This window comes from Anabas testudineus, chromosome 6 (genome assembly GCF_900324465.2).
Source record: "Anabas testudineus chromosome 6, fAnaTes1.2, whole genome shotgun sequence".
Taxonomy (NCBI): Eukaryota; Metazoa; Chordata; class Actinopteri; order Anabantiformes; family Anabantidae; genus Anabas; species Anabas testudineus.
This window is the reverse complement of record NC_046615.1, coordinates 9,960,963-9,973,072: the sequence shown is the minus strand read 5'-3', so window position 1 is coordinate 9,973,072 and position 12,110 is coordinate 9,960,963. Positions and strand designations below refer to the sequence as shown.

The 12,110-nt window shown below is 41.2% G+C and overlaps 3 protein-coding genes across 6 annotated transcripts; 1 reads left to right on the top strand and 2 right to left on the bottom strand.

Annotated features, from left to right (window-relative positions):
• Positions 1–917: 917 nt before the first annotated feature.
• LOC113165638 (calcium and integrin-binding protein 1) lies at positions 918–2,559 on the top strand. The gene is made up of 7 exons (XM_026365315.1): positions 918–1,077; positions 1,392–1,426; positions 1,527–1,632; positions 1,749–1,902; positions 1,989–2,107; positions 2,203–2,291; positions 2,373–2,559. Exons 1-7 carry the CDS (start codon positions 1,027–1,029, stop codon positions 2,392–2,394), a joined length of 576 nt encoding a protein of 191 aa, XP_026221100.1. The 5' UTR covers positions 918–1,026; the 3' UTR covers positions 2,395–2,559.
• Positions 2,560–2,636: 77 nt separating this feature from the next.
• On the bottom strand, positions 2,637–5,090 carry LOC113165637 (RCC1 domain-containing protein 1). Of its 3 annotated transcripts, none has more exons than XM_026365312.1 (8): positions 4,751–5,090; positions 4,448–4,672; positions 4,154–4,319; positions 3,935–4,056; positions 3,742–3,846; positions 3,098–3,268; positions 2,971–3,000; positions 2,637–2,857 (listed from the first exon to the last, which is right to left on the bottom strand). In XM_026365312.1, exons 1-8 carry the CDS (start codon positions 4,956–4,958, stop codon positions 2,700–2,702), a joined length of 1,185 nt encoding a protein of 394 aa, XP_026221097.1. In that variant the 5' UTR covers positions 4,959–5,090; the 3' UTR covers positions 2,637–2,699. The 3 variants fall into 3 exon arrangements, with proteins under 3 accessions (XP_026221097.1, XP_026221098.1, XP_026221099.1); XM_026365313.1 differs by having other exon boundaries at positions 2,995–3,000; XM_026365314.1 differs by having other exon boundaries at positions 4,472–4,672.
• A 32-nt stretch (positions 5,091–5,122) lies between these two features.
• On the bottom strand, positions 5,123–11,269 carry unc45a (unc-45 myosin chaperone A). Of its 2 annotated transcripts, none has more exons than XM_026365311.1 (19): positions 11,133–11,269; positions 10,825–11,017; positions 10,302–10,477; positions 10,106–10,195; positions 9,812–9,979; positions 9,462–9,630; positions 9,148–9,318; positions 8,766–8,937; positions 8,352–8,652; positions 8,169–8,263; positions 7,922–8,063; positions 7,580–7,720; positions 7,320–7,447; positions 7,170–7,236; positions 6,953–7,066; positions 6,754–6,869; positions 6,294–6,411; positions 6,053–6,208; positions 5,123–5,951 (listed from the first exon to the last, which is right to left on the bottom strand). In XM_026365311.1, exons 2-19 carry the CDS (start codon positions 10,964–10,966, stop codon positions 5,664–5,666), a joined length of 2,754 nt encoding a protein of 917 aa, XP_026221096.1. In that variant the 5' UTR covers positions 10,967–11,017; positions 11,133–11,269; the 3' UTR covers positions 5,123–5,663. The 2 variants fall into 2 exon arrangements, with proteins under 2 accessions (XP_026221096.1, XP_026221095.1); XM_026365310.1 differs by having other exon boundaries at positions 11,138–11,161.
• Between the last annotated feature and the right edge of the window lie 841 nt (positions 11,270–12,110).

Sequence of the window (12,110 nt, the reverse complement as noted above, 5' to 3'; positions counted from 1 at the left end):
GTGACATTTTAAAATCATTAAGAGATGGGTTGTGATAATGTTGGCAAATATTGTGATTGACATATCTTCAATATTACAATCACAATACTCGATAACTCTAAAAGTCCCATAACAGCTAATAAATGCCATGGGAAAGTGCAGGAAAGTCAGTTCAGGTTTCGTAAGCAAGGCCCATATGTCATGCACCTGCCTATTGCACCGACTAAGATTACTCAGTTATTCGGGTATAACCTCTGAAATAGCATGCACAAAGTTATGTGAACATTTGTTAATAAATAGCAATAATTAATAATTAATATGTACACAGTGAAGTCTACAGATTGAGATTAAAAACATTAAAACCTATAACCAACTAGGATATTTTTCACTAGAGATTTGACAATCCAATTTCCTGATATACATGAAACCTAAACTGGGTTAGTTTAGGTTTCATTAGTTAAATAACTTTCATTCAAAGTTATTTAACTAATTGAATTATAAAGTGAAGGTCTTCAATGTCTTTTTTTGGAGACTTAGTTGAGTTGAAACTACTGGTTTACTTACATGTAATGCTAGTTCACCCGTCTCCAACACTGATGATCGTATTTGATCTATTTTATTATATTATATTATTATTATTATATATTATATTATGCCTGACACTTTATTGTTAACAGTGATGCATCAACATGTGAGCAGTGTTTTACGATTACAGCTGTTTTAACAGCTTTATGTAAAGTTAACTAGTGACTTAGTACTTCAAAAGGACATGAGTAATATATTATTTATCTCTTTATATTATATATTATATATATTATATTATATTATATATATATATCTTTATATTAGTTGTTAACATTTTGACACACTTGACGAGTGCATTTGTTTGGCAGAGCGTAACTATGGGAACAATGACGTAGCTGCAGGCAGCACAGAGACTGCGCCAGCCAGATACCGGAAGTAACGTTGCATGTAAACGTTTAGTAGTTCGGTGTTTAACTGTTTACAACAAGAGTAACTTCACATTTTCAAGTCGATATCTTCAAAATGGGAAGCAGCACAAGTCACCTTAGCAAGGAGAATGTCTCAGAGTACCAAGTAAGTGACCAACTTGGATGTTAACTAAGTTGCTAAAGTTGAGAGGAGTTGTTTTTTTTTGCGTCCCGTAACAAACGAGGAAAAGAAAGTAGCCATTTTAGATGAATATTCATGGCGAACGGTATAAAGTGCACAGTAGTTAGAAAAGATGCTGTTAGATTTAGGTAATGACGGTCTTTAGTCATAATATTTCGTATAAGCTCAAAGTTAAATGTGTTGTTGATGTCAGGAGAAAACGTATGACAGCGTTGAAAGAAAAAAAGCGAACTCCTTTTGCAGGTTAAAATGTGAATAACGCTGTTTTCTCCTTTTAGGAACTGACATTCTTAACAAAGCAAGAAATTCTTCTGTGAGTGAGCATCTTCATCACATTACACTGACGAGACTTGTTAACAAAGACATTTTAATCCATTTAGCACACTTGTTCGTTTTTGGTTTCCTGTTCTTAGTGCTTACAAGAGATTCATGGAACTGTACGAAGACAAGAAGAACCCTCCAGACCCTCGAGTCTCCAGAGTATCACTGGACAAGATTGTTAAACTACCAGAACTCCAGGTAAAGTTAGATTAAAGTGTAAGGAAATGTGAACCGCTCAAAGCTAAGATCATCCTGTGCAACAGGAGGAAATACTGATAAAGTGTCCTGACACTTTGTACTTGTTCTTTTGCCAGTCCAACCCCTTCAGAGAGAGAATCTGCCATGTATTCTCAACCTCTGAACTGAAAGACGGAAGCCTGTCCTTTGAGGACTTTCTGGATCTCTTGAGCGCCTTCAGTGACTCTGCTACCCTGGAAATCAAATCCCACTATGCATTCCGTATATTTGGTAAATATGCTGACAAAACTTGAGCTGCTCATTACCATCACATGTAAGGCCATCCGTAGGTGTGATATACATATTGATATTTTCAGACTTTGATGACGATGGAACTCTTGATCGTAATGATCTGGAGAAGTTGGTTAACCGTCTGACTGGAGAGACAGATGACACGAGACTAACCAAAGACGAAATGGGACAGCTCATCAGCAATGTGAGTTCACTGATGTGTCTCCTCTTTCAATACACACAAAGGAAAGCTGCATGTGGCACTGAGCCTACCACTTGTTTCCTTTGCATGTTTTGTAGATTCTTGAGGAATCTGACATTGACAAGGATGGAACTGTGAACCTTTCTGAGTTTCAGCATGTCATTTCAAGATCCCCAGATTTTGTCAGGTAATTAAAAATCTATTTATTATTATTATCCTTATGTATTTTCATGCCTCTAAATCTAACTGCTGTCAAATTTCTCCACAGTTCTTTCAAGATTGTGCTCTGAAGACTCGTAGGACCGTTTACTCATATCATGGTGTTGAATTTTAAATAAGAAGATTTTTACATATTTACCTTATTAAATTAAATTATATTTACCAGTGGATTTTAATCCTTTACCCATTTTATGTACTGTCTGTGGAAAAATAAAACTGTTCAGTTTGTTTTTTAATTTATGTGAATATTAAGTTTATATAGAAAACTCAATCACTGACATGTTTTTTTAACAGAGACAAAGCAACAAATACATAATGATTATGCATTTTTTAATCTACATGTCAGTTATGATCATTTACACTTCCTGGTCTACTGTTATGAGCAAGCTACTTCCTTGTTGATGACGGCAGCAAAAGTGTTCCATGCCCCGCACACTACATCAACAACGCGCTCCTGCTGCTCCCTGAAGTACTCCACACGTTGGGGCTCATCTGAACTGACTGAATTCTGGTGTCCAAGTTGGCCATATTCACCTGAAATGGTAACAGAGGTAAAGATGGACTTCAGTTTATCAGAAGTCTTTAAATTACACTGTCTGTTAAATGAATTATATGTCACTTTTTAACTTTAACAAATTCAAACATACCCCAACCCCAAGTGTAGAGCTCACCTGCGGCTGAAATAAGAAAATATGACATAAGGTAAACGATGACACTCACAAGCCAAGAAATGTCAAAAATCAGCATTGTACAATGTCAAAAGAGATTTCTCACTTGTTACTGCAGCTGTGTGGCGGGAGCCACAGCTGACGACTTTGATTTCACATGACGGAGTGACATCCAGAAGAGCTGGGAATGCCTGTATTGATATGAATACCTCTTCATTTTTCTCCCCCTCTTGTGGCTCTTCAACAGGAGATGTGCTGGTGTCTTGGTTTAGTGCTTCTGTTCAGTACAGTTAATGTTAAAATAGCACTTAATAAAGAAATCTTAAAAACGAGGTACAGGTCATGGCAATATGCTACAAAAAATAATAATAAACATAATATCAGTAGCATATTTTGGTCAAAATGTTTTTGGCTGTCAGGTTTTATTTTTTTATACTACATATAGCATATCCAACAACACACTGTATATGACATGATATTACAGTTAAAAGGTTGTTCCTCTGTTAATAATACACAGCTTTTACCATACCCTAAAATGCTATCTACAAACCTAATTGTAGTAGTGCAAAGTTTTTGATAGCTCAGTTATAGCTATCAGTCATCATATTACAGCTCACTCTAGTGCAGAGGGGTGTGCAGGCATTAGTTTGTGATGCTCAAAAATGTGCCAAAAATCCCTTTAAAAAAACTTGATAGTGATGTTTCTTTTCAGATAACAGTAAATCTAGGACACAGGAAACATAGACGAACCTGCTTGTTGGCTGCTTTGCTGCAGCTTTGCTTTACTTAGACCTCGTGATGGAAGTCCAAGCTGGCCACTTTCATTCCAGCCCCACACATAAAGGTCACCTCCATCTGTGAGGAAAATGTCATTTGAGGTTGTTTTTTTTCCCTCAGTGTGAATGTATAATCCTGTCACTGTCATCTTTTGTATAACATATACCACTAATGCAGACAGAATGCCAGCCTCCTGTAGCTACAAATCTCATGGGCATCCCCCAGAGAGCCTCCACCGCCCTGGGCTCCTCCTCAGACGTGAGGACCCCGTGCCCCAGCTGTCCATGGCTGTCGAAATAAACACGTGCATAAATGCTCAAGATATGCAAAATCATAATGTTGCTCAGATCCCCCCAAAAAACAGATTTAGGAGGATGAGTTCTACCTGCCCAATCCCCAGGTGTACACAACTCCAGCTGCACTGAGAAGGATGGCATGCTCTGCACCCAGTGCCAGACTCCTGGCTTTCAGATGGGGGGATAAGGAGTGGTAGAAGGGAGGTTTGAGGGATATGTAACCCCCAGGGACCAGTGGCAGATTCAGAGGGGGTTCTGTGGAGAAGCAAAAATTGTACTGTTTAGCCATTTATCCCAACATACCTACAGTGGACATCATAGGAGATTAGAAGTAGGACAAATATTGTATTCATATTTAATTGGCAATACAAAAAAAAAAACACCTGTATTTGTTGAGTGCGCGGTACCAGAGGTTTCTGAAGGGGGTTTTATCTCCATGCTCCATGACGGACTCTCCTCCTCCTTCCGCAGATCCCAGCATTCAATCCTGTCCGGGAAAGCGAGGCTCAAGTACGATTCACTGACGAGAGCGTCTTTACAGCCGCGACTCTCTTCCCTGCAAACAGCAGAGGGCTGCCCGGAGCCTGCCAGGCGCACACAGCCGTCACCTGACGGAGGAAGAGAGGAGGAGAGGTTACAGGGGGGTCGCAGAAGGGCTGAAGTCACTTACTGTCTGACAGACTCACCGTCCACATTCAAAGATGCTCTCCTGCTCCAGCACGCTCTGATTACGCTCGTCTTTACGCAGCGGTCTCCTCTCTCCTCATGACCACTGAGCTCCGTTGGCTGGAAGACTTTGACCTCTTCAGCTCCGCCGTCGCCCTCTTCTTCCGACAACTTCTCACGGACACATATTTGTCCAAACGCGTTGAAGCCAAACCCGAACCACCGCATTGACAACACGTTACGCCTGTTGGTGCTGGTCGTGCAACGCAGTTGTCCGCAAAGTTTAAACGCTGCTGACTGTGGCGCGCGTATCTAGCGCGCATGCGTGCCTGTATTTTAGGAAGTCAAATCGCGACAATATGTTTCAGGTAAAGAAATAGATTTATTTATCCTGCATGTTCCTTAAAGTTACCATAAAAAAACGTACAGTTAAGTGTATGGCAATGTAGTGAGGTGATTAAAAAGTATAAACACTGCACACAATTAGATAATAATAATGGAAATGTTTTGGATTTTGTGGGTCAAAATTACAAAAAATAAAGTAGTGTGAACAGTGTCTATTAAATGCAATGTATATTTGGTCAACAATTACATACTTGAGTAAATAATGTATAACATAATTCCTATTTCCTGATGACAAATTTGCTGAATGTGCATGAATAAACATATAATGAGGATGATACAATGAACAGAAAAGTAAAGTGAAACTGCAGATAAAGCTCATTTGATATAATGAGTAATAAAAAAAACAGTCTGTGTGTTTTAATATCCCTTTTCAGCAAACTCATTATTGCTTTTAACAGTTTTGGTTAAGACAAGAGTATTTCAGGATCACCTCAGTCATTTAAACCAAAACTGATCTACTGCAACACTTTGCTGGTCCCACATCAAACTTCAAGCACATGCACATACACATACATTACACATGTGCCCTTAGGGTTCAGTTCCTTTGCACTTCTCCTTCCCTTCACTGCTCCTGATGATGCCATACTCCACAGCCTTGTCCAGGCAGTTCTGAGCTATCTTGGTGATCGGGACTGGCTTGCCTTCTCCTCCCTTCGCCAGTACAGACAGGATCTCCAAAGCTTCACTCTCCATGAGCGTCTCAGCCAGGCTCTTCTCTGCCTGCATCATGTTCTGGATGATGACCACTCCACGATGACAAAGGTCAGATATTTCACTGAGCAGCAGCGCCTGTATAATCTCTAACCAGTGGGTCGTCTGAGAAGATTGAATGATGTAAGGCAAAGTAAATTACATTTTAAAGAAGTAAAGTAGTTGGTTTGATCCTGGTGTGGGGACAATGAGTAACTTGTACTTACTGTTGTAGGGATGCGAGCACAGAGCTCAGGCTGCTCAGCAGTCAGCATGGCCAGAGTTCCTGCAGCAGCTTTCCGCAATCTTTCATCCTCTTCTCCACTGTAAAGCACCAGCAGCTTTAGGCGGTCATTCCCTGTGGCCACGTACAGCTTCTGCACCTGAGAACACACCAAGTACTCACTTGCTCTGGCTCAATCTTTCTATATTTTTGCCACAATCTATGATTATTAATATGTGTCCTACCTCTGTGCTTAAGACTAAATTACACATGCACTCTGTGGCAGACGCACGGACAAGGTCGTGCTCCTCAAACATGTAGCCTTCAATTTTTGGTACTGCCTTCTCCTTTATGATCTTTTGCCTGTGAAAGAAAATACTTTATCAACACAAGTGTATACTTTTAACATCGGTATAAAATTGGGATGTCAGAATAACAGATATGATCAAACTTGAGTATCAAACTTTCACCTGACCAGGAACAGGTAACACACACGTGCCTTTAATATTTAAATACCTGGTTTATATAATGAAATATGAAATGATTCACACACCAATACATTAATTACCAATACCCTAAATGACATTGTACTAGAGAAGTTTAGCAGAGATTTGGATTTCAACATTAGCTCTAAAATGGACATATTTACATCACAGCTGACTGAGTATTTTTATTCTTAGGAGAGACTTCCCCCTAGTGGCCAACCTGAGTCTGTCACTGATGCCAGCCAGGTTAGTGAGTGCCATGAGTGCCTCAAAGTTCTGAAGCAGGGAGCACTCAAGACTCAGAAGACTGACAAGTGGACGCACCACCTCATAGATCTAAAAACATAAAAGAGAACAGATTAAACAAGGAGATATTTTTACATATTTTTTCTGTTGGCTTGTTACTGATTGTTTCTCACTCTCTCTCCTGGAAAGGCAATCTCTGGGTTAGATGTGATTGTTATCTTTGCCAGGGCCTGTGCTGCTTTGATTTTTCCTACATCTGTGTTGTCCAACGCCAGTGGTATCAGAGCCTGTGAGAGAAAACAGTACAAATAAATAATGTAAACCTCCTGAAGCAAAATGGTCAGTTTAGTGTGCAGGATAAAGTCAAGTGTATTTATCTCACTGCTCTACCTTTCCTCCACCCTGTGCCACCACTGTGCCTCTGTCCTCCTGTCGTTGTACCAAAGCCAAGAACACCCTGCAGTATGATATTATTATTACATTACCATAAAACCCACGGACAAAACTGCATTTTAAAAAGACCTGGTGCCATTTTCCTACCTGGCAATGCACTCCCTACAAGCCTCAGTGAGGGCCGGACTCTCCTGTTTCACCATACATCCCAACGCAGACACCACACCAGCCTCCAACAGCTTCACAAGCCTTTTCTCCACATAGGAAGGTGCATCCTGACACATGACAAGGCAGGCAGACTCATATAAAACAGGCGACCTTCTCCATGTAATTATATTAGTCCTTGTGCACTATCAATAGAAACATTTGCAGGTTGGCTCTGCATAAAAGAAGCATTTCAACTGAACCTTGGGGTGCTCCTCAGGTACGTGTTGCTTTGCATACTTTGCCAGCTCCACCAGCTGAGGGTCTGGCTTCTCCACTTCATAACTGTTGGTGCAGTTCACTAATGTGGAGCCAACAGCAAAGAGTACTGTCTTATCCTCAGACTGCAGACACATACAGAAAAACAAGGCTGTCAATGCAGTGTGTGGACTGTCATGGTGGTAAAAAAACTACATAAAAATAAATGCCAATAACCACTACAACCACTTTTAGAGAGGACGTTGGCCTTATTTTGTAATTGCCATGTATTGTGTATGTGCTGCAAGTATTAAAACAAATTCTTCAAGTGCAATCACCAAACAAACCTTTGTGAGTTCAAACATGGCCAGGAGAGCATTCTTGTCTTCCACAAAGTCTTCCTTCACATCAGCATCAAAGGTGAGGTAGGCGAGGCCTTCCACAGACCATCGTCGGGAGGTTGGGGGCAGAGACTCATTACACAGCCACCTAACAGACAAAGAAGATGTAGCAGACTTTTTATTTCTGATCCAAGAATCCACTTTTTAATCTTGTTATGCAACAGGATGAAGTCTATACCACAGGTAAACATACTTTCTGCACTGCTTGGCAAGCTTCAGTGTGGATCCTTCTGCAAACTGCTTCATGCTAAAATCTGTCCCCCCTGCTGATCCAAGCTTGCACAATCCCTAGATAAAAGCACATAGTAAATATTTTGTTTTGTTTTTATTTAGAAATGTTTCTTTCTATATATCTCTAACTATCTCCAGTACTTACCACCAGGGCTCTCACACGTATCCTGTCATTCTCGCTCTTCTTGTAAAGGTCTTTCAGAAGTGAGACGCCATTAGCTGTGATGAAAGAAGCTCTCTTGGCTTTTCCTGCAGCATGGATAAGAGCCTCCACTGCTACCTGTTGGTGAATTACATCTTCGGAGGCACACAGTGAGATCACAGCGTCCATCATTCCTGACATCTCTAGAGTTCTGTTACCCACATCACTCGGTCCTTGGAGGAGCACAGATACCGTCTGGATGGCTCGCAGCTTGGCACCTAGGCCAGGTTGGCTAAAATGTTGCCTACACAGAAAAACGTGAGATAAAAAGTGAAGGAACGACCCTTTTTAGATGCTACTGCAGTATTAGGCAGGCGTGGTAACACAAAGTGACACTAAGTTTGATGCTCAACTCACTGAACATATTCTTCACATAGTTTGTTGAAGTTTTCTCTCTCTTTGTCACTCTTTAGGTCATCATAGAGTTTGCTAAGCAAGACAGAACAGCTCATGTGGGAGTTGTCTGTAAGATGTGGCCCTTCTGAGAGCTCGGGGACTGTACCAGCCACCTCCAGAATTTTCTTCAATCCTGCAAGATCACAAGGAGTTTATTAAAATGACTGAGTGATGCCAGACACATTTATGACTAAATATTTGAAATAGGCTTGGAATAGTTCATCTGACATTTAAAAACACAGAAGTAATACTTCATAATCTTCTTCTCGTGCTATAACAGCTATACTAAAAACAGAGATTGGTATGCTTGGTAGAAGGTCTGACATGCAGATGTATTTCTTACCATGGTCTATCACCCATAATGTGAGGGAGTTGTCAGGATTCTTCAAGGACTTGCGTGGTACTTGTTTGACCAGGAGGTTGATGGCACTGTCTCTGCCCGGGCCTGACACGTTACATGCAGGCATCATTTCCAAAAGGTGGCGCAACATCGAGCGAAGCTCCTTGGAGGGCTCTGTGTCAAATTCACACAGTCAATAACTGTTCAAACCACAGTACAGACAGCTGATGCACATGCAAAAAACAGTTATTGTACTAAAGGTCAACTTTCATTTGTAGCCAAGTGCAAACATAAACATAACGAGAGTCCAAACTCACCAGGAAGTATAGCTTCATCTTTCCCTCTGATCTCTCTTTTCATGCCCTCTGTCAGAGCCTCAAACATCACCTGCAGCAGGTGGCAGGCAGCCAGCGACACAGTAGAGGCTCCTGATCCCATTACTGCACACAGCTGCTCCATTCCCAACTCATTCACTATAGCCATAGTCTGTAATTAAAGAAATTAAAGTAAAACAGTAAAAAAGAAAAACAGCAAAGCAATTGTTACTAGCATGACAGACAGTGTCACGAGAGGGAGAAATGTACACACTTATATTATATATTAGTTATATTATATTTAAGACATAAGTCATAAGTTAATCAAATTTAGGGGGCAATATCACACTTACTCTAGATTGATGTCCTGTGCACAAACCAACCAGGGTCCTGAGAGCAGAGAGGACAACCTCCTCTTGCTTTGATGGAAGAAGTTTTTGAATCAGCTTCACTCCATCGTTTCGGAAGATCTGCTCAGCTCCTGCCTCTTCTCGAGATAACACCACGAGATTCTGAGCAGCCTGACAATTACAGACCACATTGTTTTGTTGGAATTTTGGTTATACAAATAAATCAGACATTGTAAATGTTGATATATCAAACACATTCAAAACTTGAATTGCAGAAATATGTTAGGCTCCAGTTACCTTCTGTCGATCTGAATCATTTGCAGATGCATCTAAGAGGAGGGAGAACATTTGCTGCACACGAGCGTCTGTGGAGCTTAGTTGTGCTGACTAAAGGGTTAAGAGAAAACATCCTTATTAGCAACACTTTCAGACTTGCAGTTTCAAATACGAAACCAAACCTCCATCCACTGTATTAAAAAATCCGTCATATCACCTTCTGCTGGATCTGTGCTCCCAACTGTCTGAGCAGGTCCTGAAAAGCTTTGTTTTTGGGCTCCATCTGGGCACACTTCTGAACATCCAAAAAAGCTTGGTCGAGACGACCCAGTTTTTGAAAAGCTTGTGCCCTCCGAAACCTGGCTTTCATGTCACCGGGATCAACGTCGAGTGCTGGAAAGCGTGGCAGACATGACATTCACTACAACTGTACACATCCATCAATCATAAGGCATTACCCAGATGACCAATTATCTATTATCTATTGACTGTAGACATATAGTAGCTGTGAATAGTTTCTTCTCTTCAGGATATGTTAGTTAGTGGGTATACCCTTTCATTTCAACCGTTTCTACATATCAGTTTCTGTGTCATATTTGCAAACAGCATGCTTTATGTTTAGCTTTTCACATTTTCTACTCCTCAAAACCATGAACCAATTCAGGATCCTAGTTTGAGATAAGCTACAAATGTGTGTGCGATATGTGATCACAGTATTTCCTTTCAGTGGTGCAGCCCACCTTGGGAGGCATCAGTCTCTGCCTTGTTGTACTCCTCCAGTTTCAGGTAGCAGGCAGACCGGTTGCGGTACAGAACAGCACTCTCTGCTTGGTTGTCAGTCAGCTTCAGTGCTTTGGTGTAACAGCAGACAGCGCCCTGCATGTCTCCTGCCTTGAAGAGGGTGTTCCCCTCATCTTTCAGGGCTGCAGGATCCTGGGTTAGAGAAAGCGAGCAGGCAACAGGGGCTCAGGGCGACACAGTGCTTCGAGAAAATGCATCTCGTTCATGCTAAAAATGCTAAAGAAAAATAAATAAAAAGCGTTGTTACCTTACCTTTTCTTTTTCACACACACTCATCTCCAGGACACTACACACAGTTTATCTTCAGTGTGGTGAATGTTATGTTGAATTTCACTCCGCTTGCACACAAACACCGCTAACTTCAACTAAACATCTTACGTCGTGCGACGCTTCCGGGTGTCCAGAGCACGTTGATGACGTCTGCGCGCCAGCTCCCCCCACGCTCCATTTCCATAAAAGGAAGAAGGCAGCCGGAGCGGCTCCGTGAGCGGCTCTGCTTCATTTGGTTATATTTTCATGATGGTCCTCAGGCCACGCACGCACACAGGGGGTTTAGGCTCTGCTTCTGTGATAAAAGGAGAGAATGAATGAAAGCATGCAAAGAAAACACTCCATGTTGCACTTCTGCTTTTCTTGTGACAGTCATTTTGTGCTTCACAGGTACATCTAAATCAAAATGTAAGAATCTTCAGTACAGACACAACACCAACATAAAAGCAGATGTTGTCAATTCGATATAAAGCGAAAATCCCTACCAGCATTACAAACATATAAATCTAACTTTGTGCAGAGAAATGCTTTTTCGGTGCTCTTTGCCTTATTATATACCCAGCTCTACAACTTTCGTGCCTGCATTTTAGTGTGTTATCACTAGTCCCCAAAACCACTAAAGGAAATGTTTTGGTATAGTATTCCCTGCAACAGTCTCCTGGGGAGTCTCGTTTACCAGGACATCTAAGTACCACTGTGTCCTCTGCTATGGAGACAAGGTGGGTCCCTTTGGGCTCAGGTACCTCTGTTCATATTAAAATACCAGCTTTGTGACTTTAAAAGAATACCCAAGTTGGACACTTAGATCTGCTAATAGCAGGACTTTAGGAGACCTCATACATACCAGATCCACGGGAGATCCACAAGACACAGCAATGACACCGAGGGACCAGAGAATCCTGAAATCCAAACCAGCTGTGTAAACATTTGTTCCTTTATTTGCTTTTGTTTATGA

Coding starts and splice junctions, on each gene's coding strand:
- LOC113165637 (XM_026365312.1), bottom strand. CDS start 4,958: ATGCGGTGGTTCGGGTTTGGCTTCAACGCGTTTGGACAAATATGTGTC. Junction 3,001..3,097: donor CCACACAGCTGCAGTAACAA/GTGAGAAATCTC, acceptor TTCTTATTTCAG/CCGCAGGTGAGCTCTACACT. Junction 2,858..2,970: donor GCTCTACACTTGGGGTTGGG/GTATGTTTGAAT, acceptor TTACCATTTCAG/GTGAATATGGCCAACTTGGA.
- LOC113165638 (XM_026365315.1), top strand. CDS start 1,027: ATGGGAAGCAGCACAAGTCACCTTAGCAAGGAGAATGTCTCAGAGTAC. Junction 1,078..1,391: donor AGAATGTCTCAGAGTACCAA/GTAAGTGACCAA, acceptor TTCTCCTTTTAG/GAACTGACATTCTTAACAAA. Junction 2,292..2,372: donor AGATCCCCAGATTTTGTCAG/GTAATTAAAAAT, acceptor ATTTCTCCACAG/TTCTTTCAAGATTGTGCTCT.
- unc45a (XM_026365310.1), bottom strand. CDS start 11,161: ATGAGTGTGTGTGAAAAAGAAAAG. Junction 9,319..9,461: donor AGATGAAGCTATACTTCCTG/GTGAGTTTGGAC, acceptor AATTTGACACAG/AGCCCTCCAAGGAGCTTCGC. Junction 7,721..7,921: donor CCATGTTTGAACTCACAAAG/GTTTGTTTGGTG, acceptor ATGTGTCTGCAG/TCTGAGGATAAGACAGTACT.